This window comes from Rousettus aegyptiacus, unplaced genomic scaffold, assembly GCF_014176215.1.
Source record: "Rousettus aegyptiacus isolate mRouAeg1 unplaced genomic scaffold, mRouAeg1.p scaffold_m13_p_15, whole genome shotgun sequence".
Taxonomy (NCBI): Eukaryota; Metazoa; Chordata; class Mammalia; order Chiroptera; family Pteropodidae; genus Rousettus; species Rousettus aegyptiacus.
This window is the reverse complement of record NW_023416290.1, coordinates 35,992,656-36,019,283: the sequence shown is the minus strand read 5'-3', so window position 1 is coordinate 36,019,283 and position 26,628 is coordinate 35,992,656. Positions and strand designations below refer to the sequence as shown.

The 26,628-nt window shown below is 43.5% G+C and overlaps 1 protein-coding gene across 3 annotated transcripts in view; it reads right to left on the bottom strand.

Annotated features, from left to right (window-relative positions):
- Positions 1 to 26,628, bottom strand: part of BAALC (BAALC binder of MAP3K1 and KLF4) — an 80,283-nt gene that overhangs the window by 8,197 nt on the left and 45,458 nt on the right. For 2 of the 3 annotated variants that reach the window (XM_016147514.2, XM_016147512.2), the window contains exon 2: positions 6,317 to 6,480. In XM_016147514.2, the coding sequence (XP_016003000.1) occupies positions 6,317 to 6,480 (164 nt within the window). Of the gene's footprint in view, positions 1 to 6,316; positions 6,481 to 15,342; positions 15,555 to 26,628 lie in introns of those variants that run through there. The other variant, XM_016147513.2, reaches the window with a different exon arrangement.

Below are 26,628 nucleotides of genomic sequence, written 5' to 3'. Positions count from 1 at the left end.
ATAGTGAAGTACTAGGCTGGTCTTATTTAATCAACATATAGCTACCGAGGACATACTAGGTACATAACCCTGGAGGAGGCTCAGGGACAGAATGTGAAGAAAAAGAAGGAGGTTTCTGCCATGAGAGGATTCTAATCGAATTGTTTTTTCTGCAGATCCTTAAGATAAATAATGAGTGTTGCAATTCTTCATAAGACAGCAGCCAATATACACATGCTTTGTGGAAATCACCACACACACACACACACACACACACACACACACACACACACACACATGCAGGCCCCACATCCCTGTACCACCAGGCTCGAACTAGTGAGCACATCCAAGTACCCTTCGATGAGGCCTCCTTCTCTTTGGTTTTCCCCAATAGTTTCTTTTTATCTCTCCCTCCTTTTAATGTCTCGTTTTTGTTTTTCTAGGAGAAACTCATATTTATTTTTCAAACTCTTTACATATATCTCCTATTACTGCCACCCAGGGGAAATTCTGGGCTGGCCCGAGCCTGTTCTCTGGGTCAGGCCTCCCTGTCTGGCCTTAGACATTTCTGTGAGGCTTCACCTATCTTTCCTGGACTGGACCAAGCCTCGCCAACAATCAGACACTGGGGTGAGAGGGGAGGGAGAGCAGAAGGAGAAAGCTCTTTAGCTGAAAATAAGTCCAGGCATTGACTAATTCCTTTAGCTTGGTCTGGTCACTTTGCCAAGAATAATAAAGTAAGATGCAGCTTCTAAAGAGATTCATTGCCAGGCCGGCCACGTACTGAGATCTTTGTCTGCTTAGAGCTATATATCCATATATAATTTCTACCCTGGTTGAATGCTTGAGGAGGTAGTTCTGGGAGAAAAAAATAAGAGTCCTAAGCCTGAGGAAATGGCACATTCTGGTCGGAAGCAGCCCTGAGTTCCTGAACAATTAATTGCCATGAGAGAACTAGCAGCTACGGAGCTTCCTCTTATGCTGCTTGTCGATCCTGGGAAAGGAGCTGGGGGAAGGAGACCCAGTCGCTGATTTATCAGGCAAAGTCGAAAAGGTCCCAAGCGAATAGGATGCCACAGAGAAAGAGAAAGAGCTCTCCACTGAGAGGGTCGGTCCAATTTGTGAAAGTTCATTTTCGTCACATTCTTTTTGCCAGTTAGCACCTATCAACACTAGTTATAAGACAAGGCCAGAGGGAACTCAAGGGAAAAAGATACAGTTTTTTAATTTTTCGGTGGGGCATGAAGTGGAGAAGGGCTCAGAACATGAGATGCCGTAGTTACAGCCATTAGCAACATTAGCTGCCTTTTGTCATCGTTCAGAAAGTGATTTGAACTGCGGGGCCATTTATCTATGTCAAATAGAGTGGGTGCTATCCTCTCCTAGTGGCCTTTTACTTCCTTCATAGCACCATTCTGAATCTATAAATACTTTGTTCATTTATTTTATATTATCTGACTCCCCACCCTCAGCCTCATTAAAATTGGCAGCTGAGCAAAGGCCATGAATACCTCTTCCACGCCTGAATCCTTGGCACTAGAACGGTGCCTGGTATCTAGACGGTGCTCAGTAAATGAGCTTTCGATTGCCTTTAACACCCAAACTTGTTTTGTAAACCTGAATGGGGATGCTGCAGCAGGCACACAGGCGAGGATGCGAGCTCCACGAACAGGTTCTTCTGGAGAAGGAAAGCTTTAAAAAAAATGCCAAAGAACACCGGCCAGGTGGCCTGATGATGTACAGAGAAATGCTGTGACATTCTAATAGGTCGTCTTGGGAGATGCAAAAGAAGACGGGAGGTGGCGAATGGATACTGCCCGAGCCAGACAATGAAAATTCAGGATGCTTTAGGCCAGAGTATAAGAGACAACCTGGGAAGAAACGGCATGTCAAAGGCCCTAGAGAATATAGAAAGAAAACTAATTTCTTTGGATAGATTCTAGGCAGCTGTGTTGCCGTGAGATAGCTCTACTGACAGAAGCTTCAGTGTGAGGCAAACTTGTCTTGTAAACTGACACCTTAGATATAAAGCCTTTGCCATGTGCTTTCAGGGGCCCAAGACATCTGGTAGCTGGTGAGGTCTCAGGATAGAAAGGCCACTGATGCACTTCGACAACAGTCTGAGCACTTAAAACTGAAGTTATCTGCTTGCTGATCTTATTTTGGAAATAGTTACAACACAGCCACTGTTCAGTGAATTGTGAGGTCGAACGCTGCAGGGATGGCTTCTCGGCACGCACCACCTACGCTGTAGCGCTGCGTGGGTCGGGGGGTGTCGGTCTTCACTGCCCTGCGACGCAGTTTGGACTGGCTTCGCTTACCCCGTTTCAATTATGACACAGCTCCCAGAGTGTATGTGAGTGTGGTGTGAGGAGTGCTTTCCTTACCTATATCCAAGTCTCCATTCTTATCTGTAAACTGGAGACAATGATACCAACATTTTAGAGTCATTATGAGGATTAAGAGAGATAATATAACAAAATGCTTAGCACCCTGTGCTGTGCCTAGAAGGCTGCTATCACAGGCCTAAGGAAGAAGAACTAAGTACAACTAACAGATCTTAAATTCCCACATCCCATAACCAGAACTCATCTGCTTCCGGGTAGCATGTAAAGTGGTGTAACCACTTTGGAAAACTATTTGTCAGTATCCATAAAGTCACATAGATCCCCATCCTACAAAATGGCAATTCACTCCTAGGTATAGATCTCAAAGAAGTAAATGCCCACAGAAGGGCGTGCACAAGAATGTTACACAGAAACAACCTAAGTGTCCTTCGACGGATGACTGGATAAAGAAGATGTGGTACCTATATACAGTGGAATACTACACAACCATAAAAAGATGAAATATTGCCATTTGTGACAATATGGATGGATCTCCAGGGTATCATGCTAAGTGAAATAAGTCAGATGGAAAAGGACAATAACTGTATGATTTCATTCATATGTGGGATATAAGACAGAAAGCACAAATGAACACACCAAACAAAGAAAATAAACTCATAGATGTGGACCACAGAATGGTGGTTACCAGGAGGAAAGGGGGTGGGGGGAGGATGGAGAGGGCAAAGGCAGTCGGGTGTGTGGTGACGGAGGGGGCCAGACTTTGGGCGGTGAGCACACAGCGGAGTATATGGATATTGTACTATAAAGTTGTACACATAAAATTTATATAGTGTTATTAACCTATGTTACCCTAACAAATTTAATGATTTTTTTAATTAAAAAAAAAATACACATACAGACAAGAAAAAAGTTAACAGCTATATCGTTCACAATAGCCCCAAACTGAAAACAACCCAAATGTCTTTCCAGTAGAATGGTTAAATTGGGGTAGAGTCATGTAATGGAATACACGTAACAATGAAAATGAGGAAATTTTTGCAACTCACAACACACAGGATTCTCACCAGCATAATGTTGAACACAAGAAGCCAGACACAAAGGGCATATGCTGCATCATTCCATCTATAAAAACCTCAAAAATAAAACTGGCTTACAGTGCGGAATGTCAGGAAGGTTGTTGTGTGGTGGGGGCAGAAGGTAACGGGAGGGGCACGGATGGATTTGGGGGCTAGTGATGATGCTCTACGTCTTCATATGGAAGATGGTTACATGGCACTGGCACCTTATAAAAAGCTACTGAACTTGTGACTTGCGCATTTTTACGTATGTATGTTCTAGTTGGTAGACTGCGTTACTGCTCCTATTCTTAGTTGTGCCTCCACTGGGGGCGCAGTATGTTTCCTTGTCCTACTGATGTAGAGCTTGTTCATGTGATTTGCTTTGGCCAATAAGAGCTTAGTCGATATGATGTGAGCAGAGACATAAAATGTGTTTGAGTAGTTTGATTTTGCCCTCTTGAGTTTCTGCTTTCAGGGAGGAAAAAATTTTCCTTCTACTCTTTTAAGTTCTTCTGGCTAGTTTAAGAATTAAGTTGACGTGAGACAGAATAACAGGAGAAAATCAAGTTTAGTTTCATACCTTTGGAGGTCTCATACATATGGGACCTAAAGAAATGACCAAAGCAGATAGATTTTACACTTTTTAGATAAAGAAACCATAAATTTTTGAGGAATTGACATGACAAAGAAACTTAGGCGTGGGTGTTTAATTAGTGAAGAATCTAAGCAGAGTTTTTTTTTTTTTTTTACACAGCCCTCTCAGCCCTGAATTTTTTATCTCTGGCAATAAGGATGTCTCTCCAGCTCCTGGTGAGCTGGGAGGGCACCTTTCACACAGGAGATTTATTTTCTGCTTTCAGAGAGACAAAGAATGGTCAGAGTGTCCTTTTTGCACCAGTTGTTTCTTAAGTAACTTTAATTCAAAATAATACACCGAAGTGACATACTTTGGGGCAGCCTGCCCTGAGCCCCAACACTGTCATAGTCCTGAGAAGGCTATAGCTCTATGCTGCTGCTCTTTTGGCCTGATTCCCAGAATAACACACGTGGAGGAGATTCAGCCTGGAGCCTGAAGCTGACCTAGCCCATTCAAGCTGCAGCTGATTGTGAGGAGTGAAAAGATCATTGTTTTAAGACACTGAATGTCGATGCGCTTTGTTATACAGCATTATTATGACAATAGGTGACTAACACATTATTCTTCAATAAAAAAGCACTTTAAGCTCTCTATGCTCCCTTTTTCTAATAGTTGCCTGTTTCAATTTAGTTACCGACATCCACCTCCAGCATTTAAATGGCCTATTCATGTCGTATAAATGAACCTCAGCTTCCTTGTCTATAAAATGGGGATAATGCTTATTTCACAATGCTCTTGGGAGGATTTAATGAGCCATAAAACCCAAAAGACTCTGTACATTGAAAAATACAATTTTAAAGTGATGGATGATGGGGGCAGGAAGTGAGGTGAAAAAGCAAGTGTGCGGATCATTCCACACATGAGGAAAGCTCCTTCCTCCCTACCGTGGCCCGTCCTGGCTCAGAGGGTGAGGACACAGTAGGAGCAGGAGGGGACAAATGTCAAGGCCTACACTAGAGCACTCACCAGGTTTCTGAGCATAGTTCTGTGGGGCCCAGACTGCCTTGGGAGATGGCAGTGATTAGGCATCTCAAAGGCCAGCTTATGCACAGGCAAAGTAGGGGATACAGGACCCTAGGAAGGCCACTGCTACCCTTAAATCTATCCTCTACGCATTGCCTTCTACGGTGCTAAAGGGCCATTATCAGTGATTCATTTAATTGTGTTACGGTACTGTGTGCCTAACCATCCCCTGCTGATGCTTACTGCCTTTCTTATGGCACTTCTCAGTTACGAAAAGCAGGCCCATCTGTTCTCTCATTTTGGTATTATTTCCATCGTGTAGATAAGAAACCTGAGGCTCTGAAAGATTAAGTGATTCCTGCAAGGCTACTTAGTTAATGAGTGTTAGAGCTGAATGTGCAACAAGTTTTTTGACCAAAGCTTAGAGAGGTAACTCACTGATGTGAGCAAGAATTCCATCAGTAGATCCTCAGCAAGCAGGTGGCATTGGCCTGAGAAGACAGGACCAGTAAGTTTTGACAGGGGATGGGGGACGAAATGGGCTTGGAGCATTGGGTGAGCAGTGGAATGGGGGAGGGGAAGGGGAAAATGAGGAGGTGGGAAGGAGGAATGGCGTGAGAAGAGGAACAGACTGCAAAGCCTGAGCTAGCCTACTAAGGGCATTTGTTCTCGTGGAGAAGCCAGAACAGTGGCAGGAGCGCCTCCCAACAACAGCTCTGGGAGGAAAGAAAGGATCAGAAAGGATGCCAGCTAGGCCAGGGACATTGCAGCCCTGTCTCCTAACAGCAACGGTCTGGCCGCCACCACATTCTGCGGTCCCCAAGATCCCCTCTTGGGAACTCTCACACTGCCCACCTAGTTGGAGGGTCTGAGGTAAAATGCCAGACTTGTCTCCTCCCACACTGGTCTTCTCTTCCCTTCTCTGCCTACCCTCCACCCTGCCAACCTGAGTGGCCAACTGCCTGGCCTAAGACTGGCTCCTATAACCAGCACTGTCCTCATCATCAGGATGGTAAGAGCTGACATAGAAAAGGAGATTCCTAACAAAGCTGTATTTAAGCAAACACACACTTCCTTTAGACTGCAAATATCAAGGACCCATTTCTGCTAATTCAACAAAACATGGCAACCCGCAAGGCAGGGGTTGGGGTAGGGGTGGGGTCTTGCTGTTTTGTTTGCAATAATTTTCACATGGGTGAGGCAGAGAATTCCTGATGGCGAGGTGAACCTTCACTGACCCTTCCCTGGGTGCAGTCTTGGCTTGGCCCCACCCCGGAGCAAGCTTCTCTCCCTTTCTCCAGTCCCAAGGCAGTTCCACGGCTGTGACCTACCTCTGTGGTCCGAAGGCCATTCTGTTTCTGGGTCAGAGAGCCTGAGCTGAGGCTCTGAGGATTCGGGCACTGGGTCCCACAGCTCATCTTCTCTGGGTTGGATATCCCACCTGGGGCTGCAGATCGGGGCACACCATTGGAAGACAATCCATCTTCCAGCACACCTGGGGGAGGGAAGCAGAGGATGGCACTAGAGTCTCGCACATGACAATGACTACAAACAATCCCCAAGAGTGTGAAAAGACATAGCCAAATAGAAGTGTCACCAGAAATCCTACCATCTTTCTTGTAAGAACATGTGTGTGCGTTTACAAAAATGATATTTAAATAAAAAAATAATTTCGTAACCTGAAATTTTTACTTAAGAATGTATCAATGGCATTTTACCATGCCGTTAAATATTCTGCCACATGATTTCTCACATACAGTCTGCTGCTGTGTGGATGGACCGCCATTTATTTTACTAATCCCCTCTCACTGGATATTTGTTTTCACTCTCAAAATAAATGTTACTTGTGATGAAACTCCTCGCGGTCAAAGCTTTTACTCTTAATGACTTCCTTAGGATAAATTCCTAGAAGTGGGATCATTGATTTGAAGGTTATACAGTCTTTTACATAATTCTATCTCAAGATGTTAGACTGAGCTCCTCCCATAACAAATGTCAAGAAATGATAGAATAAAGTTTAAATAAATAGCCCTACGGAAACACAAGAGGAGGACCACAGTGAAAAATTCAAGGATGAAGAGCATCTGACTGAAAAGAGAAGCGCACGTGAGGCACGAGGCGCAGCACCACGCGGGAGGCAGAGGCTCTGCGACGGCCACGAGGGGGCCAGGGGCAGCCGCGTGTGTCGGCCGTTCTATTCCTCCGCCAGCTGGGGCCGGCGGCCACGATGGAGCAGTCTATGAGGGTGGGATACTGTGATATAATAATGAATATCTATTCGGTCTTTGTTCCCAGTTCCTGGCACAGAGCTTCCAAAACCTTCTAACGAGTTCCTAAATGACGGAGGTAGTAGCAGCATCTTTTGTTATAACATTGGTCTTTGCTCGTGGTACGTGACACAGAGCTCCTGAATCCCATGGAATTCTGTGAGTGACAGGAGACACAGGAACGCCATTTGTTCTAATGAGGAACTCCCCCTCCCCCATAGCTTCACGATGAGAGCTGGTTGCAGAAAGACCTGACATTGATTAGAAGCTTGGAAATTTCAGTGTCGCCTCCCCAACCTTTTTGTGTGTGTGTGGTGGTGGGCGGGGGAGGGGGGGAGGGGGGAGGGCAGATTAAGTTAATAATTAGAGGTTAAGTTAATGATTGATCATGCTTACATGATGAATCCTCCATAAAACCCCCAAATGACAAAGTTTAGGGAGCTTTCAGGTGGGCAAAAGCACCCATGTGCCCAGAGGGTGGTATACTTCATTTCCACAGGGACAGAAGTTCCCACATTTGGGACTCTTCTGGACCTCGGCCTATGTACCTCTTCATCTGTTTATTCACTTGTATCCTTTATAGAATCCCTTGGAATAAATGTAAGTAAAGTGTTCCTGAGTTCTGTGAGTCATTCTAGCAAATTATATAGCTCAACTATTTCTCAGAACTGAAAAAAGATGTGAAACCTCAAAATGAAATAGATTATCTACTACGATAGATGACTGGCTAAAGAAGCAGGGGCACATATATACAATGGACTATTTATTACTCAGCCATAAGAAGAGATGAAATACTGCCATTTGCAACAATATGGATGGACCTTGAGATAATCACGCTAAGCAAAATAAGCCAGACAGAAAAGGTTGAAAATCACATGATATCACTTATATGTGGGATATAAACCTAAAAGCAACAAAAGAACAGGACAAACAGAGACTCATGGACATGGACAATAGACTAGTGGTTACCAAAGGTTAGGGGGTAAGGGAGAAGGGAGAGGTAGATGGGGTAAAAGGGCTCAAATATGTGGTGATAGAAAGAAATCTAAGTATGGGAGGTGAACACACAATACAACATATATATGCCTTACTGTTAAATTGTACACCTGAAACTTACTGGATTTTGCTAATCTATGTCACCATAAAAAAAAAAAAAAGATTACCTAGATTACCTAATGCTTGGCAGGATAAATACATAGAGAATAAAAAAGAATTAAAAAAAAAGAAAAAGAAAACCCAACCTAGACAGGTCTTAGTGAAATTTCAGGATGTCATAGATAATAAGAAAAGCTTCAATAGAGGAAAAAAAAAAAACTCAAGAATGAAAATGATGTAAGACTTTTCATCAGCAACCAAATGGATGCAGGAAGACTATAAAACAATGTCTTTGAGATTTCAAAAGATATGCACATTTTAAAGTCTGATGCAATGTATTGCCAAATTCACTTGTATAAATCTTTCTCTAATTACCCTATTATTTTTCTAACAGTATATGAAATAGTGATATTCCCCAAACCTTCACAAATACTGAATATTTTCCTTCTTGGTTCTCATCTTTGCCAGTTTAAGAGGCAAAATAAAGTATTTCATTGCTTGGATTTATAGGTCTTGATATACGAGAGAAGTTGTGTTATTTATATGCCTATTGATTAATTGTGTGTGTGTTTTTTTTAATTGTCAAGTTCATTTGCCTATCTTTCCTTGGGAGTGTTTGCCTGGGTTTGCTTTTAATCAAACTTAAGTAAAACAAACAAAATCCTCTCCAAGAGTGTTAAAAAATCATTTGCCATGAGGCAAACCTCAGAAGCACAGTGTATGTGATATACTAAGGGAGGGAAGGGTGATTGACAAAGCAGAGGCGATGAGGCTCCAGTCCTAAAACAGCTGAGGAAGAAGTGATCTAAAGGACCCACATGTCCACATGTCATCCATCTGCTCTGCAAACTGTTAAGAGGTTCTCAACTGTGGTCACGGGGTAGAAATCAGAATTCAAAACATTGAAAGTCACAATAGAAAATGTTTGGTCCGGAGTTTGCAGACTGGCAGGCCATAGTACATGGGGGCACTGTGGATGGGTTCCAGATGTGCAGAGAGATGAATTCCTCTAGCTGGGCCCACCCCAAATCCTTGTGCCCCCCTTCCTCTTCCAGTCAGCAATCTATACCCCTTCTCTTCCCATTCCCCTTTCATCCTATCCCAGAAGGGCTTCAAATGCACGTGTAAGCATACTCCAGTACACACATCCAATCTCTATCTCCACTGCTTCCTGCAAACAGCTGCCCCTTGGCCTAGGAGTGTGCAAACCCGGAGAATGAATTAAGAGAAGAGGCTCAAGAAATACCCTAGAAACAGTCATGATGTGATTTGGGCTGGTAATTCCAGGGTCCTGACACACACATAAGAACCTAAAATAGAGCTTCTCAGTGTGGTTCAGGGACTAAACTGTTGTGACCAGTCTGCTGTGGGTTAAGTGTGAAAACAACGCAAGCACTTAGACATTTCTATGGCAACTATGACATTGCTGGAACGTCAAGGGTGAACTTGTCTGACTGAACTTCTCAGATTAAATAAGGTGCTGTCAACTCAAGAGGTGTGAGTGGTGTGTTAGTCACTCATGGTAGGACCACATACTTGTCTGTGAGGGACTGGGGAAAGAAAAAGCAACCGGTCCTGAAGGAAGGCCGGGGGCTTTGGTAGGTGTGCCCCTTTGGTCCCTAGATAATTTGCCTTGAGGGCAAGAGGGGGCCACGGGGGGCGGGATCTAAAACATAAGACCAAGGCAGAGACTCAGCTAAATTAAGTCTAGGGTGGAACTGCCTTCTCTCCTTGAAGCTGCTGAGTGTGACTCGAGGCTAGTTGGTGCTAACGTGGCTGTTATCCACAGTGTGCCATATGAATGCTAGCTTTTTCTTTTTTCTTTTTTTAACTCTTTAAAAATTATCTGTTATAGATTTACTTGATATTTAAACTGAGTCTGCAAGTTCAGACCCACACGTATAGATTGCTTCATGGTTGTTAGAGGCAAATATTACTATTTTCTAAGTGTGTCATGACTGGATACCTGGGTCGAGGGTGGGTAAAGGGTTCTGCTGAGCCGTCCACTGACTGCCCCATGGTGCTTCCAGCCTGGATGGGTATGGCCACCACCTTGTCCCACACTGAGATACTTCAAGATGTGTACTTGACCCCGATTCTCCCCATGGCCATGGCTAGACCCCTGTGGGGGTTAGAGGACATGGAACACAGCTCCCTTTCCCCTCCCCAACCGTGTAACGCAGTTTCTGATGCAAGAGGAGGGCAGTAAGGTAGGAATGGGGATTGGAGACACCCAGGGCCAGGGCAGGCAGTAGAGAACACACCCCACGGAGGCAGAAGACAACAGGAAGTGGGACCAAGCATCAGTCAGAGCGCCAAGCCCCTGGTATATGTTTCAATGTTCCAACAGACTTCACTTACAAAACATAAATTCAGAGATACAATGAAAGATTTCAAGATGGTGTCTGCAGAGCACTAAATCCTAAGCATAGGGACCCTCCTGGGCCTGGCAGGCTGGGTGCAGCTGCACTCGCTGCACACCCATGAAGCCTCTAACGCCTAACAGGGATCCAGGCCGAGCTGCTGTGGCTGAGGTGCAAACGGCCAGTCCTTCCCTCGCCCGCATTCCCTGGGCATCTCTGCTGAGCCTCAGGGTTCCTAGAGACATGGATTGAAGATCACTCCTTTGGTCCGGTGTTTCGTTTTCATTGGTGGCTGAATAAAAATAAAACTCTGGTTTCTTAATCCCCATTCCATAGACTTCCTCATCTATTAAATGAGAATAACAATTCCCACTTCATAGGGCTATTATGAGGATTAAACGAGACACCATATATATTCTTACAGTGTTTGGCACATACATTGTACTTATATTATTTATGGCCCGACACCAGTCGCCTTGTCGCCTTGTGCTGCCCCTGTGTGTTAGCTACATTACTTACATTCTTGATTTATTAGCCCTACAATTGGCGTCCCTAAAGTGCTTAACGACTGGCCCACTGAGCCTGATAAACAAGCCGAGGAGCTCTGATGACACACGAAGAAACAGGGCTGAGCTTGGGAACTGGCATTGCCAAAGAGTGAGCAGGGGCCGTCTGCTCAGAGTGGTTAAGAGGCCACTTTGGGAGGTCAGGAATATGGGGTCCTTTACTATTACTTCTCCCTGCAACAAACCAGGTGATTTTGCTGTGTGGATTTAATTGAATTTATATTTTCTAATTCTAAAAATAATAGGCTCAATGTTAGAAAACTTGTAAACTATAGAAAAGCACCAAGGAAAAATCATTTTTTTACCTCATTTCCCAGAGATATCCACGGTTAAAAGGAGGTGTATGTTCTTCCAGCAGATGCTGTTGGTGCTCAATCACGTCCACTTGCCTGACTCCTGCACCCGTCCCCCAGCTATGGTGGATGTTGGTGGCCAATGGTTCACACCTGCCCCTTCTCCTAAGGCTTGCCCTTGGCTAAAGGAAACCCTCTCACCAGGAGAGACTGGCCACTTACATCAGGGGCAGCCTACGGCCAGTAATCAACTAAAAGTATATGTGTACAGGAGAGAAGGAGGCTTGTGTAACAGCCCTCGCCTCTGAGCAGCACAATTTCTGTCCCTTCATTACGAAGCAGCCCATGGGGTCGGGCTGAGGCTAGACCAATTCTGAAGCCACATCTTTGCCCAGCTCCTTCTCCTGGCCCACTCTGCTTCCCCCACTCCCTCCCTCACGCAGTTCCCCTATCAGGGTGGTTGGTCTCTAGAAGTTACTTGCACAAAATCCCTATCTCAGGCTCTGCTTCTAGAGAACCGAATCTAAGACAGTGTATGCCGGATATATTCCTTTTGACCCTCCACACTCACTCTCCTCTTCTCTCTACCTTGTTCTGTCTCAGGACACCGACCTGAATGTACCATACCAATAGGCTCCCTTGCCCACTGGCCTCTAGTTGGGTTTGCAGTAGCAGACCGAGGTTGGGTCTTTATTCCTTTGGTTCCCTCCTTGTAGTGTTGCCATGGGGGCTCTGTGTTCTCTTCCATCAGAAGAGAGCGCAGAACCCAGAGAAGCCCAAGAGGCTGTGTAATGAGAAGGTTCCTGATGACTTCAGGGAGAGCTCAGAGGAGTGGTGGGAACAGAGGACAGAAGGCAGGTTGCTGAGTAGGGAGTTGCAGATGCTGTACCAGTCAGGATTCTTAGCTGTACGCAACAGAAATCGACTCCAGTAAGTTAAAATAGAAAAGGAATAATTTCAAGTGACGTGGGAAGCTCACCGACTTTCTGAGAGGGCTGGAGGTTGATGCATGGAAGCTATCTCTGAAGAAGCAATGTGCCAAATCTCTCCACAGAGCCTGTCCCACCCTTGACACTGCTGCTATGCTCATTCTAAAAAGTTATGTTGTTTTCTGAAATTCAATTTTAACTGAGTGTCCTGAATTTTACTGGCAGCCTACAGGGTTTCAAGTGCCCAGTCTGGAGGAGCACTACTGTGAAAGCTGCATTGTACGAGACCCTGAGCTCCATCTGCGTCTGTGCCCCATGCTACCCATCTCAAGCCTGGCTGGTGGGAGAATGACCCTTATTTTATAGGAGAAGAACTTGAAGTTCAACCAAGGTTCTATATTTTTCCAAAGCTATAGTCTGAGCAAATAGTTACATTTCCCTAGAGGAAAAGCTCCCACGTAGGCAGCTTTCAAATTTTAGTATGCGTGAGACTTGCCTGAGGCGTCTGTCAAAATGCAGATCTTTATATCCAGCCCCTAAAATTTCAGATTCAGTGGGGGCCTGAGAATACGCATTTTACCAAGTTTCCTCTACCCCATTCCACCCTCTGTGATCCTGAGGCAGGGAACTATCAAGACCTCACTTTGAGGTTTCAACAACACTCATGCGGGTTTTGAAGGTTATATGCAAAATGTCCATCTATTTCTTTCTGCCGTGAATTCTATAGTAGTAAACTGAGGGACATTTGTGTGCCCCTAGGGTGTGTCTTTTTTTGGACACTTTTCACAAAATGTTCATTCCCTCCAGAAGACAAGCCAAATCACTGACTTTGCCAAAGATAGAAAACAGCTGTGTCCAATGCTTGCTGACAAATTGCAACCAGTGACTTCTTGCCAAAGTTTCTTACTCTTTTGAAAATGAAGCTGGGAGGGGGGCAGATCTTAAAAATTAAAAATGAAAGCTGTGAACCACGTGGAGAGCAGGCCAAGAGGAAATTCCTGCTTAACCCGAGCACCTGGCTTTCCCTGGTGAAGGTGATCACAGAGTCTGTCCAAAGTCGAAAACACCTGCAAGTCATTTCTTCAATGACTGAAAACTGAAGTATAAGACATTAACAGTCTACCTGGGAAGAATCTCCTAAAGTCACATCAGATGAAACTTTGTGGCCCATCAAAGAGTGTCCCGGCTCAGGGCCTGAACACGGCTGCTGATAATTTTGTCTGAACTGATGTATACATTAAATAAATTGCAAATACCAAGCCATTTGCTGAGAATTTGTCTTGTCATTTTTCAGAAAGAACCAGAAGGTGGGAGGGTGTCTATCAATTTTTCAATCTGATGAGAAATTTTTGAGTACACATTATATGAAGCTGATAGTGGACATTTGTATGGCCAATACAATAAAATTCTTTAAAAATTGTGAGTAACCATCACATTTATGGTCAATTGGCTTTGAGTAAAGGTGGCAAAACACTACAATGATAAAAGAATTTTTTTTCAACAAGTGTGTGGGACAACATGTAGATGTAAAATAGCGAAACCGGACCCCTACCTCACATCATATACAAAAGTTACCCCAAATGGAACAAAGATCTAAATGTAAAAGCTAAAACTATAAAACACTTAAGAGAAAACACAGGCATAAATCTTCATGACCTTGGATTAGGCAATGGATTTTTTTTTAAAATGATGACAAAAGCACAACAAACAATAACACAAAATAGATAAATTGGATATCATTAAAATTTAAAACTTTTGTGTTTCAAGGACAACATGAAAAGACAATTCACAGAATGGAAGAAAATTTTTGTAAATTATATATCTGACAAGGGATTCATACTCCCAAAACACTCTTATAACTCAATAATAAAAAAGACAAATAATCAAATTAAAACATTTCAAAGGATTTAAACAGACACTTCTCAAAAAAAGATATGCAGATGGCCAATAAACAAAGGAAAAAGTGTTCAACAACATCAGCTACAAGAGAAGTACAAATCAAAACTACAATGAGATATTGCTTCATACCCACTGGGATGGCTATAATAAAAAAGATAATAACGAGGGTGTTGGTAAAAATGTGGAGAATTTTTAACCCTCATACACTGCCAATGGGGATGCGAATTGGTACAGTCACTTCAGTTATCAGTCTGGCAGTTCCTCCAAAGGTCAGACATAGAGTTACCATATTACCCAGAAATTCCACTCCTAGGTATATACTCAAAAGAAATGAAAACCTATGTCCACACAGACTGCACATGGTTCACAGCAGAATCATTCATAATAGCCGAAGAGTAGAAACAACCTGAATATCTATCAACTGATAGAAGCATAAATAAAATATGGTACATACATATAATGAAATATTATTTGACAGTAAACAAAATGAAGTACTGATCCATGCTACGACATTGACAAACCTTGAAAATATTATGCTAAGTGAAAGGAGCCAGATACAGAAGGCCACATATTATATCACTCCATTTAATATGAAATGTTTAGCAATGGGCAAATCTATAGATAGAAAAGTTGATTAGTGGTTACCTGGGGCTGGGGTTGATGGAGGAAAATGAGGACTGACCATTAATAGATAAGAGATTTCTTTTTAAGGTGATGAAAATATTCTAAAATCGATTGCGGAGATGATTGCACTACTCTGAGAATATACTAGAAGCCGTTTAATTGTACACTTTAAATAGGTCAGTTGTATAATACGTGAATTATAGTTCAATAAAGTTATAATTAAAAGAATAGTGAGCAACACATTTTGGAAGGCTATATTGACTAAAGAAGCACATGTGAACTTGAAAAGTATTGGCTGGGGAGAGAAATTGACTCACATACCTATATAGTCTATAAGGATAATTGCAGAACTATCCTATCGGTCTCCAAAGGCCATGGGTCCCGAGTAAGAGGACTGCTGTTCCCTGAGATGAATCGCCAGCTTGTCACATCTGCCCTTGGCCTCAGCAGTTGGTGGTGGAAACAGCTTCCCCACGGTACCCAGCGGCTTCCAAAAAGATGCCTGCTGAGAGCAACAGCTGGAACCGAAAGGACTGCAAGAAGAGGCAAAGAGCATCCCGTCTGTCCTCGGTGAGATCAGGCCTGAAGTCTTCTCTCCCCAAGGAGACACCCAGGAGGCCGCAAACAAGCTAATAAACTAAGAGGAGGCCGAAAGGAGAAGTCAAAGTCTCACTTTTCTTGTACCTATGGATACTGTTCGGGTTTGTCAGTGTCTCTGAGGGCTCACTTACCCTGCCTTGTCTCACTTTGATCCACTCAGTGGCACGCCCCTTCCTTGAAGTTCCCACCTCTGCGCCAAGGTCACCTTAGACCAGGGCAGATACTTGCCATATCTGTCAATTACTGAGGCTGCCCCTACTCTGACAAAAATTTAGCTTTCTCTCCTATCAAACATGCTTCCTACTTACTGTTCCTAAGGTATGCAATATTGCTGTGACATAACAATACCTTGTCGTTTTCCAGGGCATTCTTTCCTAATTGCTCTAAATCCTTTGCTGATGCTCTTCTCTTCCTCTTTGTCTCTCTCCTTGAATAATTTTCATAAACTTTTTAAATGTTTACCTTGTGTATTAATTTGTAGGACTGCCACAAAAAGTACCACAAACTTGGTGGTGTAAACCAGCAGTCCCCAACCTTTTTGGCACCAGGGATCGGCGCTCCTATGAGAATCTAACACCTGATGATCTGTGGTGGAGCTGAGGCGGTGATGCTAGCGCTGGGGAGCAGCTGCAAATACAGGTGAAGCTTCGCTGGCTCACCCGCCACTCAGGCTCCTAACAGGCTACGGACCAGTACTGGTCCACGGCCTGGGGGTTTGGGACCCTTGGTTTAAACAACAGAAATTTATTTTCTCACAGTTCTGGTGGCTGAGTCCGAAATCAAGGAGTCAACAGGATGGTTTCCTGAGGCCTCTCTCCTCAGCTCGTAGATGCCGTCTTCTCCCTGTGCCCTCCCCTCTGTATGTGTCCTTAGCACCTCTTCTTATAAGAACACCAGTCATACTGGAGTAGGGCTCACCCACATACCTAATTTCACCTTAATCACCTCTTTCAAGAGACTGTCTCCAAACACAGCTGCATTCTGAGGCCCTGGGTGTTAGGACTGCAACATCTGAATGTGGGGGCAGGGGCTCAGTTCGGCTCATAACACCTTGGTTTGCCTTTTATAAAATTATGTTTATGCTTTTCTTTTATAAAAATAGATGTTTCTTGTAGAAAACTTGACTATACTGGTAAGAAAAAACTAAGAAATGAAAATTATCCATAATCCTCCCAACAAGGGATAATTGTTCATTGACATTTTGTCTATTGTATCCTTGAACGTTTTCCAATGTACAGACACACAAACATAATTTTTAAGAAATGAGATTATAGCATAACGCTGGTCCATTTTACCCTATATCTACCAACATTTCTACTCAGCTTCGTCATCCTCTTTCATCTTCTTCTTCCTTATAATAGGTCACTTGTTCCTTCTTTTATCATTTGTCTTTTAGTCATTCAATCATTTGAAAAATATTTATTCAGTGCCTACTATGGGCCAGGCACAACACTGGGGTCTGGGGTTACACCCGATACTCATAATCCAGTGGGGTACAGTCTCTCAGCCAAATCATCCTTTCACCCATCTTCTTTTTCTTCCTGACTGTCCTAGTCTTTACCTAGTCCCCCAATTTTGTACCAGAGAGGATACTGGGAGATAGATGGCAAAGACTGGATTTTCATTGGGAGAAGAAGGGAGACAAGATTTTGAATGAGCATTGGCATAATTCTCCTTGAGAAACAGAGAGTGAGGCAAAGCAGCAAACATTAAGAAAACAATAGCTCTTATCTGTCTATGTACCTAATTCCGTCTTCCTCTTCCATGTGACCTGGTGTGGATTCCACCTTCCTACTCAGCCTGAAACTGCCTCTCCAGGGAATTGTTTACCTGTCCAGTCTTAGGCACTCTGACAAGCGGTGCCCTTACCATGGAATACTCTCCTAGGATGACGTCTGGGAAGAGAGCCCCAGGGGTTGGGAGGGAGGAGAAGGGCCCTGTGGATCACAGAATACCTCCAGTGGCTGGCATAATCATTGGCCAAGGCTCTGCCCATCATGGCCTTTTTTTTTCTGCATGGATGGGGAAGCTTATTTTAATCTTTTATTTTTATCCCACTTCCTTATGTGTCTTGACAGGGTATCCTGCTTATGGCCTGGCTTCTTTCCACAAATCTGAAAGATCTAATCTGTCAGGGATTTAAGTGGAAGGGATATACCCTTCCACTGTTCCACAGGTACATGGCCCCATGCCAATCTTCATGCCTGCCCCTTAGACTTTTGCTTAGTCAGTGAAACTTTCCTTAGGGATAGTCTTTCAATGCAATTTTCCTCCATGGTTTTTTTTTTTTTTTTTTTTTTTTACTTCTTAACGTTTTCCAAGCTTAGTACAATCAGCTTCTTCAGCAGGCTCTTTCCAAGGATGGCTGTAGCTAGTACTGGTTTGTTCTCTTACATTGAGTATTAGAAATTAATTGATATGTCTTTATAAGACATAAGAATATTTGGGTCAGTCAGAATTAGGAGAATTAGATCATTTAAATAGCTTTATTTCTTGAAGTTTAAAAATCATCTAAAGCAATCAATCAATCCTCTAACATCCTTTAGAGTCTACCCTGTGCCTAGTACTACATGTTATTTGGGGATATAAAATACCTACTTGAATTCTTCATGCATCTGTAATTTAATTGGGAATGTAACAGTTTATTTAAAAAGTACTGAAAAATAGAGCCATGCAAAATTTCAAGAATATCATTTTTTAACTCATCTGAATGGTAAAAGAAGTCTGATAATACTAAATGTGGAAACGGTGTGGGTTAATGGGTTCTCTCATATACTTCTCTCATAAACTGCTGGTGGAAGTACAAAGAAAACTATTTTGGACAACTAGTAGAACCTGGTCAACCTTAAAATGTGCATACCATTATGACTCAGTAATTCCAGTTCCCAGCATCTACTGTAGAAAACCCCTTACTATTGCACAAAGAGGCCTGTTGAAGACATCCTTTATACCACTGTAATAAATATGCACTGAAAAGTGGAACCAATGTAGCCATTCATCAGTTGGATAATAAAATAAGCTGTGGTTTACCTATACTATGGAAGTCTACTGTCAGAGCCTAGAGCAGGCTACTCCAAAATGTCCCACGATGGCATATTGGTAACTTTGATTTGAAGTTACTTGACAAGTGGCCAGTACAAGAAGGGCACACTGACCCTCCCTTGTCTCCTTGAATGCAGGAAATAAATCTCTCCATGTAAATGGTGTTCTACTTGTTCCTGGAGGGCTAAGAGATAAACCTTATGGCTAGAGTGAAGAAATCCAGGGTCAAAGAGATCACATAAACAAACCTTGTTACTCTTTCACTAATTTACTATCTAAGCCGAAACTTTGTTTAGATTCCTCACTAATGAGCACCTGAACCTAAGTGTCTTTGTTCTTTCAATTCTTCACAAATTTATTGCTTATTTGCCTGAAAAGGATAAAAAGTTGGCTGGTTCATCATTTCTCTGAGCATCATTTATGATCTTCTACGGGCACATATTAAATTGGCTTTTTAATTTTTTTATAAATTTATTTTTTATTATGTCTGAACTAATTATAAACTTGACACATCATTTGGTCATGTGTCAAGTTTATTATTGGTTCAGCCAATGGCAACCCAAGAAGGGTAGGGGGAGAATTTTCCCTTTCCCACCACTACATGACAGCCCCAAATCGTAAAATAGATTTATACAGAAGTCATCATAATAATGAGTAGAAAAATCAAGTAGAGGGTAAATATGTACAAATAACAGCTTTTATACAGAAAAAAAAAATCCCTGTTACGTATTATGTTATTATGATTGTATATTTTGCACAGGGATACATATGTATGTGTATATATGTCTATGCATATGTATGTTTATGTATGTGTGTACATACAACAAATTGATAACAATGTTTGTCTTTGGGGAAAATCAGGGGCCAATGTCAGAGGGGGATTAATGGAGACTTATCTGTAAAATTTCTACTTTTTAAATATATTACATGTAAAATAAAGATAATTTTAAAAAATAGAGCTATGTCATTGTCTGCCTTTTCTCATTAGTATTGCTTTTGGACCAAACCAGAGTATTTGCCTTTGTATTTCTTAGTTATTAGCTTACATTTAATCATCAAATGTACCTTGTTATTAGCCTATTCTACAAAGAAAGTCAAACCATTTTTAAATGAAGATAGGAGATGTCTGACTCTGTAGGGCAGGTGGTAATGTTCGCTGAAACACCCTAATTGTTAATGTGGACGAGACAAATTACAGTTGTTTGAAGAACCCGGAGGTTACTGACATGATTGAAATCAACCTGGGAGCTGGGGCATGAAGGCTAATAGAAGATGTGAAATGAAACTTACGTTTGTGGGCTACTGCTGAGTGCTACCTCAAGCTCAGAGCTTAAGGATAAAGGCAGAAAGACTCCTGAAATAACTGGTAGATAAGAGCATGGAGTTGGAATTTGATTTCTAATTCTATTTCATTGTCACAGCAACCTTGTAGATAAGTGTTATCATTCCTCTCCATCATTTTTACTTCAGAATAGGAAACTGAGGTTCAGGGAGGTTACTTAACCTGCCCGAGGTGCTAGAGCCAGGCTTTCACTCTAGGTCTTCCAGAGTCTGAAACCTTTGCTTTCACATGCATTTATGTTTGCTTGCATCATTTCCAAAACACTCTACAATGAATCATATTCTCCCTTTTCAGGGCTAGGCAATAATGAGATGTATGGTGTCACAAAAATAAATAAAAGGCTTTTTAAAGATAATCCATAGCTCAAAGGTCTTACTTGTCCAGGGTGGAGCAGATCTTTAGAATAATTTAGAATCCAAGTAACTTGCCAGCAGAGTCAAGTAGGTCATACTGAACTACTGACAGTAAGATGAATATAATTAAACTTCCTTGGTGCATTGTCTACCTCTCAGACTCTCGAAATTGTTCTCCCACCAGGTGCTCAGCCTTCTGGGTCACCCAATAAAGATTCACCACTTGTCCTCTAACACTCAGAAGCCAGGGCCAGGCTTGTTTTCTAAACAGTTCCTGTTTAGGGGTGCAGCCCATTGGCCTTGGGTAATCTCTGATCCAGGCAGGATCGTGACTACTTGCTCTAGAGAAGAAAATAATCCCAGGGAAGCTCATAAAACCAGGGTGTTGCAGACATTTGCTGATCCAATCCGGGGGACAGAGAAGGGATGGCCGATGTGGATTCCATTCTCTGCTGGGCAGCCAGAACAACCTTTCAGAACTGTAAATCAGATCCCAGCCTACCCCTTCGACGACTTCTCAGTGCCTTTAGGATAAAACCCCAAATCTCTGTACGTCCTGCAAAGCTGTCTGTGAGCTCTCCTGCCTCTTCTGGCTTCATGGGCTGCGTGCTCTCCCTGTCGTCTATGTGCCAGCCTTACTGGACAGGTGGCACTTCGCTGACTCTACAACACTGTCCTTTCTACTCAGAATGCTCTCCCCTCAGCCTAATTTTCTGTCTCAAAACAAAAACAAACAAACAAACAAAAAAACATGACTTCCTCAGTGGGCCCTTCCCAGGCTCTTCACTCACACGTGCTGGGTTCCCCGTTCCCCTCCCACAGCACCTTATACTTCCTCTTTGGAGCACTCAGTACTGTTGGCATTTTTTGGTCCATGCCCACCTGCCCCACTAGCCTGGTCGCTCCATGAAGACAAGGACCATGCCTGTCGTGTTCATGACCACGCCTGGAATATCTTCATCATTCAAGAAACGTTTGCTGAAAGAGTCCTGAACGATTGAGCAGGTGGTCAGAGCTAGAATCATCACTGCAAGAAGAAGCTGCCATATAGACCTCTATGTGTTGTTTTCTCCCTTGAGGTATTAAACAGCTCAATTCCAAAGGAAGCAGTGCAAACCTGAAGCATGCCTGCTGTTCTGATTACTGTGGGGAGGCCAGGAGGCGACAGGAAAGGCTCACACGCACAGTGAAGTCAGCCCCTGGCAGATACCTGTTATCTGCCTCCAGCCACTCACCCCATACACCCCTTCAGGCTGCTCTGGCTCCCAGGGGCTCCCAATCAAAGCTGGCATATTTCCAGGGCTGAGGACCTGGTGCAAATATAACCACAGCTCTGTGGGTGTGCCCAGATTCCATTTACCCTCTGGGGTTTGTGCTGCAGGAAGGAGGGGTGGGTTCTCATCATGAACATCACAGCCCTCTGGTGAAAACAGTTCAACAAACTCAGCCCAGTAAAGGTCACCCTGAACCTGGCTACAGGAAGGGCTGGAGAGAGGTTTGGGCAATGCTGCCTAGGGTTTGGCAATGGTGTAGGGTAAAGATGAGCGGTGGATCACACCAGGCTTTCCTTCCTTTGCAGGTGGCTGTGATGCGCTGGGAAGAGGGGTTTGATGACAGGGCTCTGGAAAGGTGCTGAGGGCCTGACCCCTGGGCCTTCGATTCCAGGCTGGAAGATCTACAGGGCAAACTTTATGCAGAAGAGGGGCCCTCAGTCTCCAAAATGTGTCTTCCCTTCCACCAATGCTTTAAATTTCTTACCCAGGGGACAGTATCTTTTACATTGTGATTAGCACTCAGGTTTAAAATTTAGTTAATTCTATGACAGGGAACATGGTAAGTTAAATTCACCTCTCTCCACCTCGCCCAGTCTTTTAAAGGCAGCTCTTTCTGTTGTTTGCTAGGCTGACCTCATGGCTTGCTTCTGGGTTGAAGAATTCAGGTAATTAGTCAAAGAAAAGAGAGACTAAGTAGACTTACGTCATAGGGTTTAGGTAGAGAAGGGATGGGAAGGAAAAGAAAGGTATCAGGGAGAGAAAGAGAAGGGAGATAGATTTGGGAAGAGGATGCATCATGGCTTGGTTTGTGAGAAAGTCTGAGAGTCACAGGATTTCAAAGAAGTTTTGTTGTACATCAGAAGTAAATTCCTTCCAAAATCCTGCTGTTTAGAACAATACGGATAACCCTGGAGGGTATTATGTGAAGTGAAATAAGCCAGACATAGAAAAATACCACGTGGTATCACTTTTAAAAACTGAACTCACAGAAATACAGAGTAGAAAAATGATTGCCAGGGGCTGGGGGGTGAGAGATTTGGGAGGGATTGGTAAAAAGGTGCAAATTTTCAGCAATAAGATGAATAAGGCCTGAGGATCTACTGTAAAACATGAGAACTATACAGTAGTTGATTACACTACAGTGTATAATTGAAATTTTCTAAGAGAGGACAACTTAAACGTTCTCTCAGATGTGTTAGCTGGATGGGGGGAATCCTTTCACAATGTATGTGTCTATCAAATCGCACTGTACACTCTAAATCTCTTATAATTTTGTCAATTATGCCTCAGTAAAATCAAAAAATAGTAAAATCCTTCCTTTGTGGTATTTTTCTTATAAAAGAACAGGATTTGAATTGTTTTTTCCCTTCATTCCATATCTCTGAATCTGATTCCATTTTGAGACAGTCTCTTGGGGCCCTCAGTGTCTATGAGTTGAATGACTTACATTCACGTTCATTCAGCAAGCATATCTGGTGCCCAGCCTGCTGTGTCCGAAGAGAGGGGTGCTACGGTAGGGCTGGCACTGCCTTTGGAGCCAGGCAGGCCTGGGTTCAAATCCCAGATCCACCCCTTGCAGGCTGCGTGACCTTTCAGAAGTGACCAAATAATAACATTTACTTTTTTGTTTTTGTGTACCATATGTCAAACTCTCTGCTATGATCCTTCTCATTTTACGGACTAGGACATGGTGCCTCAGGGAGATCAAATAATTTTCTCGAAGACGAAACAACCAGCCAGTGGCGGAGCCAGGACTCAAAACCTAGGCCTATATGATTCCAAAGACATCTCGTTCTTATCTGCTGTCTCTGTCATGGCCCCACTACTTAACAACACTAAGCCTCAATTTCCTTGGGTGTAAAATGAGAATTACGAAATCTGCATCAAAGACTGGTGATCAAAGAGAAAAAAGTGAAGCCTGGCTCTGAGCCCGCTCACGCAGTCAGGGTTAACTTTACAACTTCCCACCCCAGACACGACGAGGTGCGAATGGCTGATTTTAGGCCCTTTCTTGGGTAGAGCTCTAGTGAGTGAAAGAAAATGGAGAAAAGACATAGGAACAGGAGTATATCATCAAAGATCAACTTCGCCAAGTCCACAACTTTGTCCCAGATCTGGCCAGAGTGTAGCAATCCTAAAAGTTCTAAGACTCAGAGACTGAGGGGCCCCAGAAGGCCCGTCAAGAGGTCAGAAGGTTGAGCTGAAGCGGGAGCCCCAAATTACAGAGCAGATTGTTGTTACACCCATGTCTGTGTACTGCATGTTATCCGAGGGCTGGCATGTGACACATGTGACAGGGACAAAAGATAAAGCATAGTATTCACAAGCCCTCACTGTGCCTCACCTTCCTTGGAAGGACAGATAATCTGAAGCTTAGCCAGCTCCTGGGCTTTTGTTGTGTGAAGAGAAATGGAGAAAACCAGAGGAAAACAGATCGTGGCAGAACGGTTCACACGGTCATGAATATTTACTTCACCTCTCCAAGGAGCCGGGCTCTGTTTCAAGGCCGGGGAGGCAGACGTGAAAGAGCGACTCCATCTTCACGCTTGGGCAGTGGTACCTGGGGTGCAGGGAAGAGAGCTGTCCAAGAGATGTTGCTGAGGCAAAGAACAAAATGGGCCAAAGAGGGGCAGAGGCCAAATCATGGGCAGTCAAGTGTGCCTCGTTAAGGAGCTTGGACAGTGTCCCGTGGGCAACGGCAGCCTTGGAACAGTGTGGAGGGTCCATCTGAAGGGCTCAACAGTCTGGAAGCAGGGGGTCCAGAGAGGACAGAGCCCTGCCCTTGAGGTCCTGCCTCTCTCTGGAGTTTCCTTAGCCCTCTGAACGCATTTTTGAAATTATTATCTTTCCTGCTTGACTCACCAAATTGGAAACCACTCTCAGAAGGCTGCGACTGGAAATTATACCACTTTGGAAAGATGACATTTGCCAAAATACACATCTGACAAGTGCAATGGAGTATGTAGAAAGAAAGGAGAAAACAAGAAAAACAATAGTGATTAATTAGGATAGTCATCTACAACCATAATCTAGATGAAAGGTTTTCAGTCACAATTTTAAAATCGCACAGCGGAACGCACAGGATTACGCCTGTCAACCGACACGCCCTGCAGCTCACTGTGAATGTCTATGTCCTTGGTGATACCCCAGACCTCTTCTGTAGCAGTTGTAGAGGACAGAGTCACTGTGGGTTTTCTATTGGAAGTATCAGTAAAAACTTCAGCTAAGCTGGTTTGATTTTGTATTTCTGTACTGCAATAATTGACTCTTAAATCCTAGTTCCTATCTTTGTAGCTTTTCCTTAATAGTTTTAAAGCAGGTTTACACTTACTTTTTTTTTTCCCTGAGAAGGCAAGTTCGAGCTCCCCCTTTGACAAGTTCCTGCTAGCATCTGGGAGTAGGTGCAGTTGGCTTTGGTTTAAATCATATTACCATTCTTGATATTTACGAAAGGAGGTGACTTTTCCCATGGAAGGGTTTGGACAACATCACCCGTACAGTCAGCAACCCGCCTGTGTGATGAGATCTCACCCAAATGCACAGATTTCATGGTGAAACGGTTCTGCTGGGGTTGGCATAATAGAACCAAGGGATATGAAGCCTGAGAAAAGTCAAAATCAAAAATCAAAATTTCCCTCTAAGGTAGTTTTTCTTCAGGGTGAAATAATAACAAAACTAAACTTTCTTCAAGATATTCCTTCCAAATATCCGGATCAGACCTCAGGGCTACACAAGAAGGTTGGTGGCCCTGTGGGAAACCGCACGAACCACGGCCCCGCGGGGCCTCACACAGACGGCGCAGCACTGCGGCTGGACCACTCAGGCCCCACAGCACACACCTGCGGCTCTGTGGCTTCTAGTCACAAAAATCGGTACGTGGTGGCTCATACGTCCCTGAGGACAAGATGGCCACTCTAAAAATGCCATTCCCCACTCTCGGTTCTAATACTGTCCTCTCTCAGAGACCACATCCATCTTCACTAATCCAGGTCACATCAGGTGCCTAACTCTCTGCTCCTATCAGTTCGTCTCAACCAACATTTGCTGAACCTCCAACACACGGCAGACAGTTCACCAGGCTCTGGTGACTCGCAGAGGCGGCCCTTGCCCTGCAGGCGTGCACATCTGGTGAGAGTCAGAAAGAGACATCGATGCAGTCCTTATAAATCAAGTCGTCCTTGTGGTCCAGTCTCACGATGACATTAGATTGAAGGAAACAATGTTCAAAACTCTGAAGTTGTTAAGAGTAACCTAAATTCTTTACTTGCTTTTCCTGGAAAAAGCAAAGGGAGTTCCACTCATAACTCACCACAACATTTTGTCATGTCCCTAGATAAATACTAAATTAGTAACCTGGAAAACAAAATTATGGGCAAAATGAAAACATAAGGAAAAGTTCAAAGACATGGAGGAGGCTGGATTAAGGAGGATGAGACCAAAGGAAGGAAAAGACCATTAAACTCTCCGAATGCAAGAGGGGATGAGGACCTCAACTAAACAGGGGATGGGCATGGGCTGAACAAGACGGATTCAAGAAACAGGGGAGCGGAGAAGGAGAGATTCAGGAAGTGACGGTGACAGTCCTACGGAACCAGCTGTGGTCTCACTTTTCCACACAGAGGTCTCTCTCAAGTCACTTTAGACTCAATACATCCAAACTTATCTTCTTACCTCCAAACCACTTCCCCTTCCTGATTCTCCTATCTATGTCAGTCATGCCACCAATCTTCTAACCTCTGGCCTTAAAAACTTAGGAGTAATCATTTCCCTTCCCTGCCATTTCTTCCCTTCACACATCTTCCCGAATAGCTCTTTGTTCTCCAGTTTCTTCCCATTGGAAAGGTCCGGTTCACCTCATCTTTAGATTATTGCAGTAGCCTACAGCTGGCTCCCTTGAGTCCTTTTTTTCCCCCTTCTTCTTCAGAGTTTTAATGGTTCTAAAAATAAGCAAAAGGGAGTTTCTATTTGTACAGAGCCCACTACATGTCAGGCACTG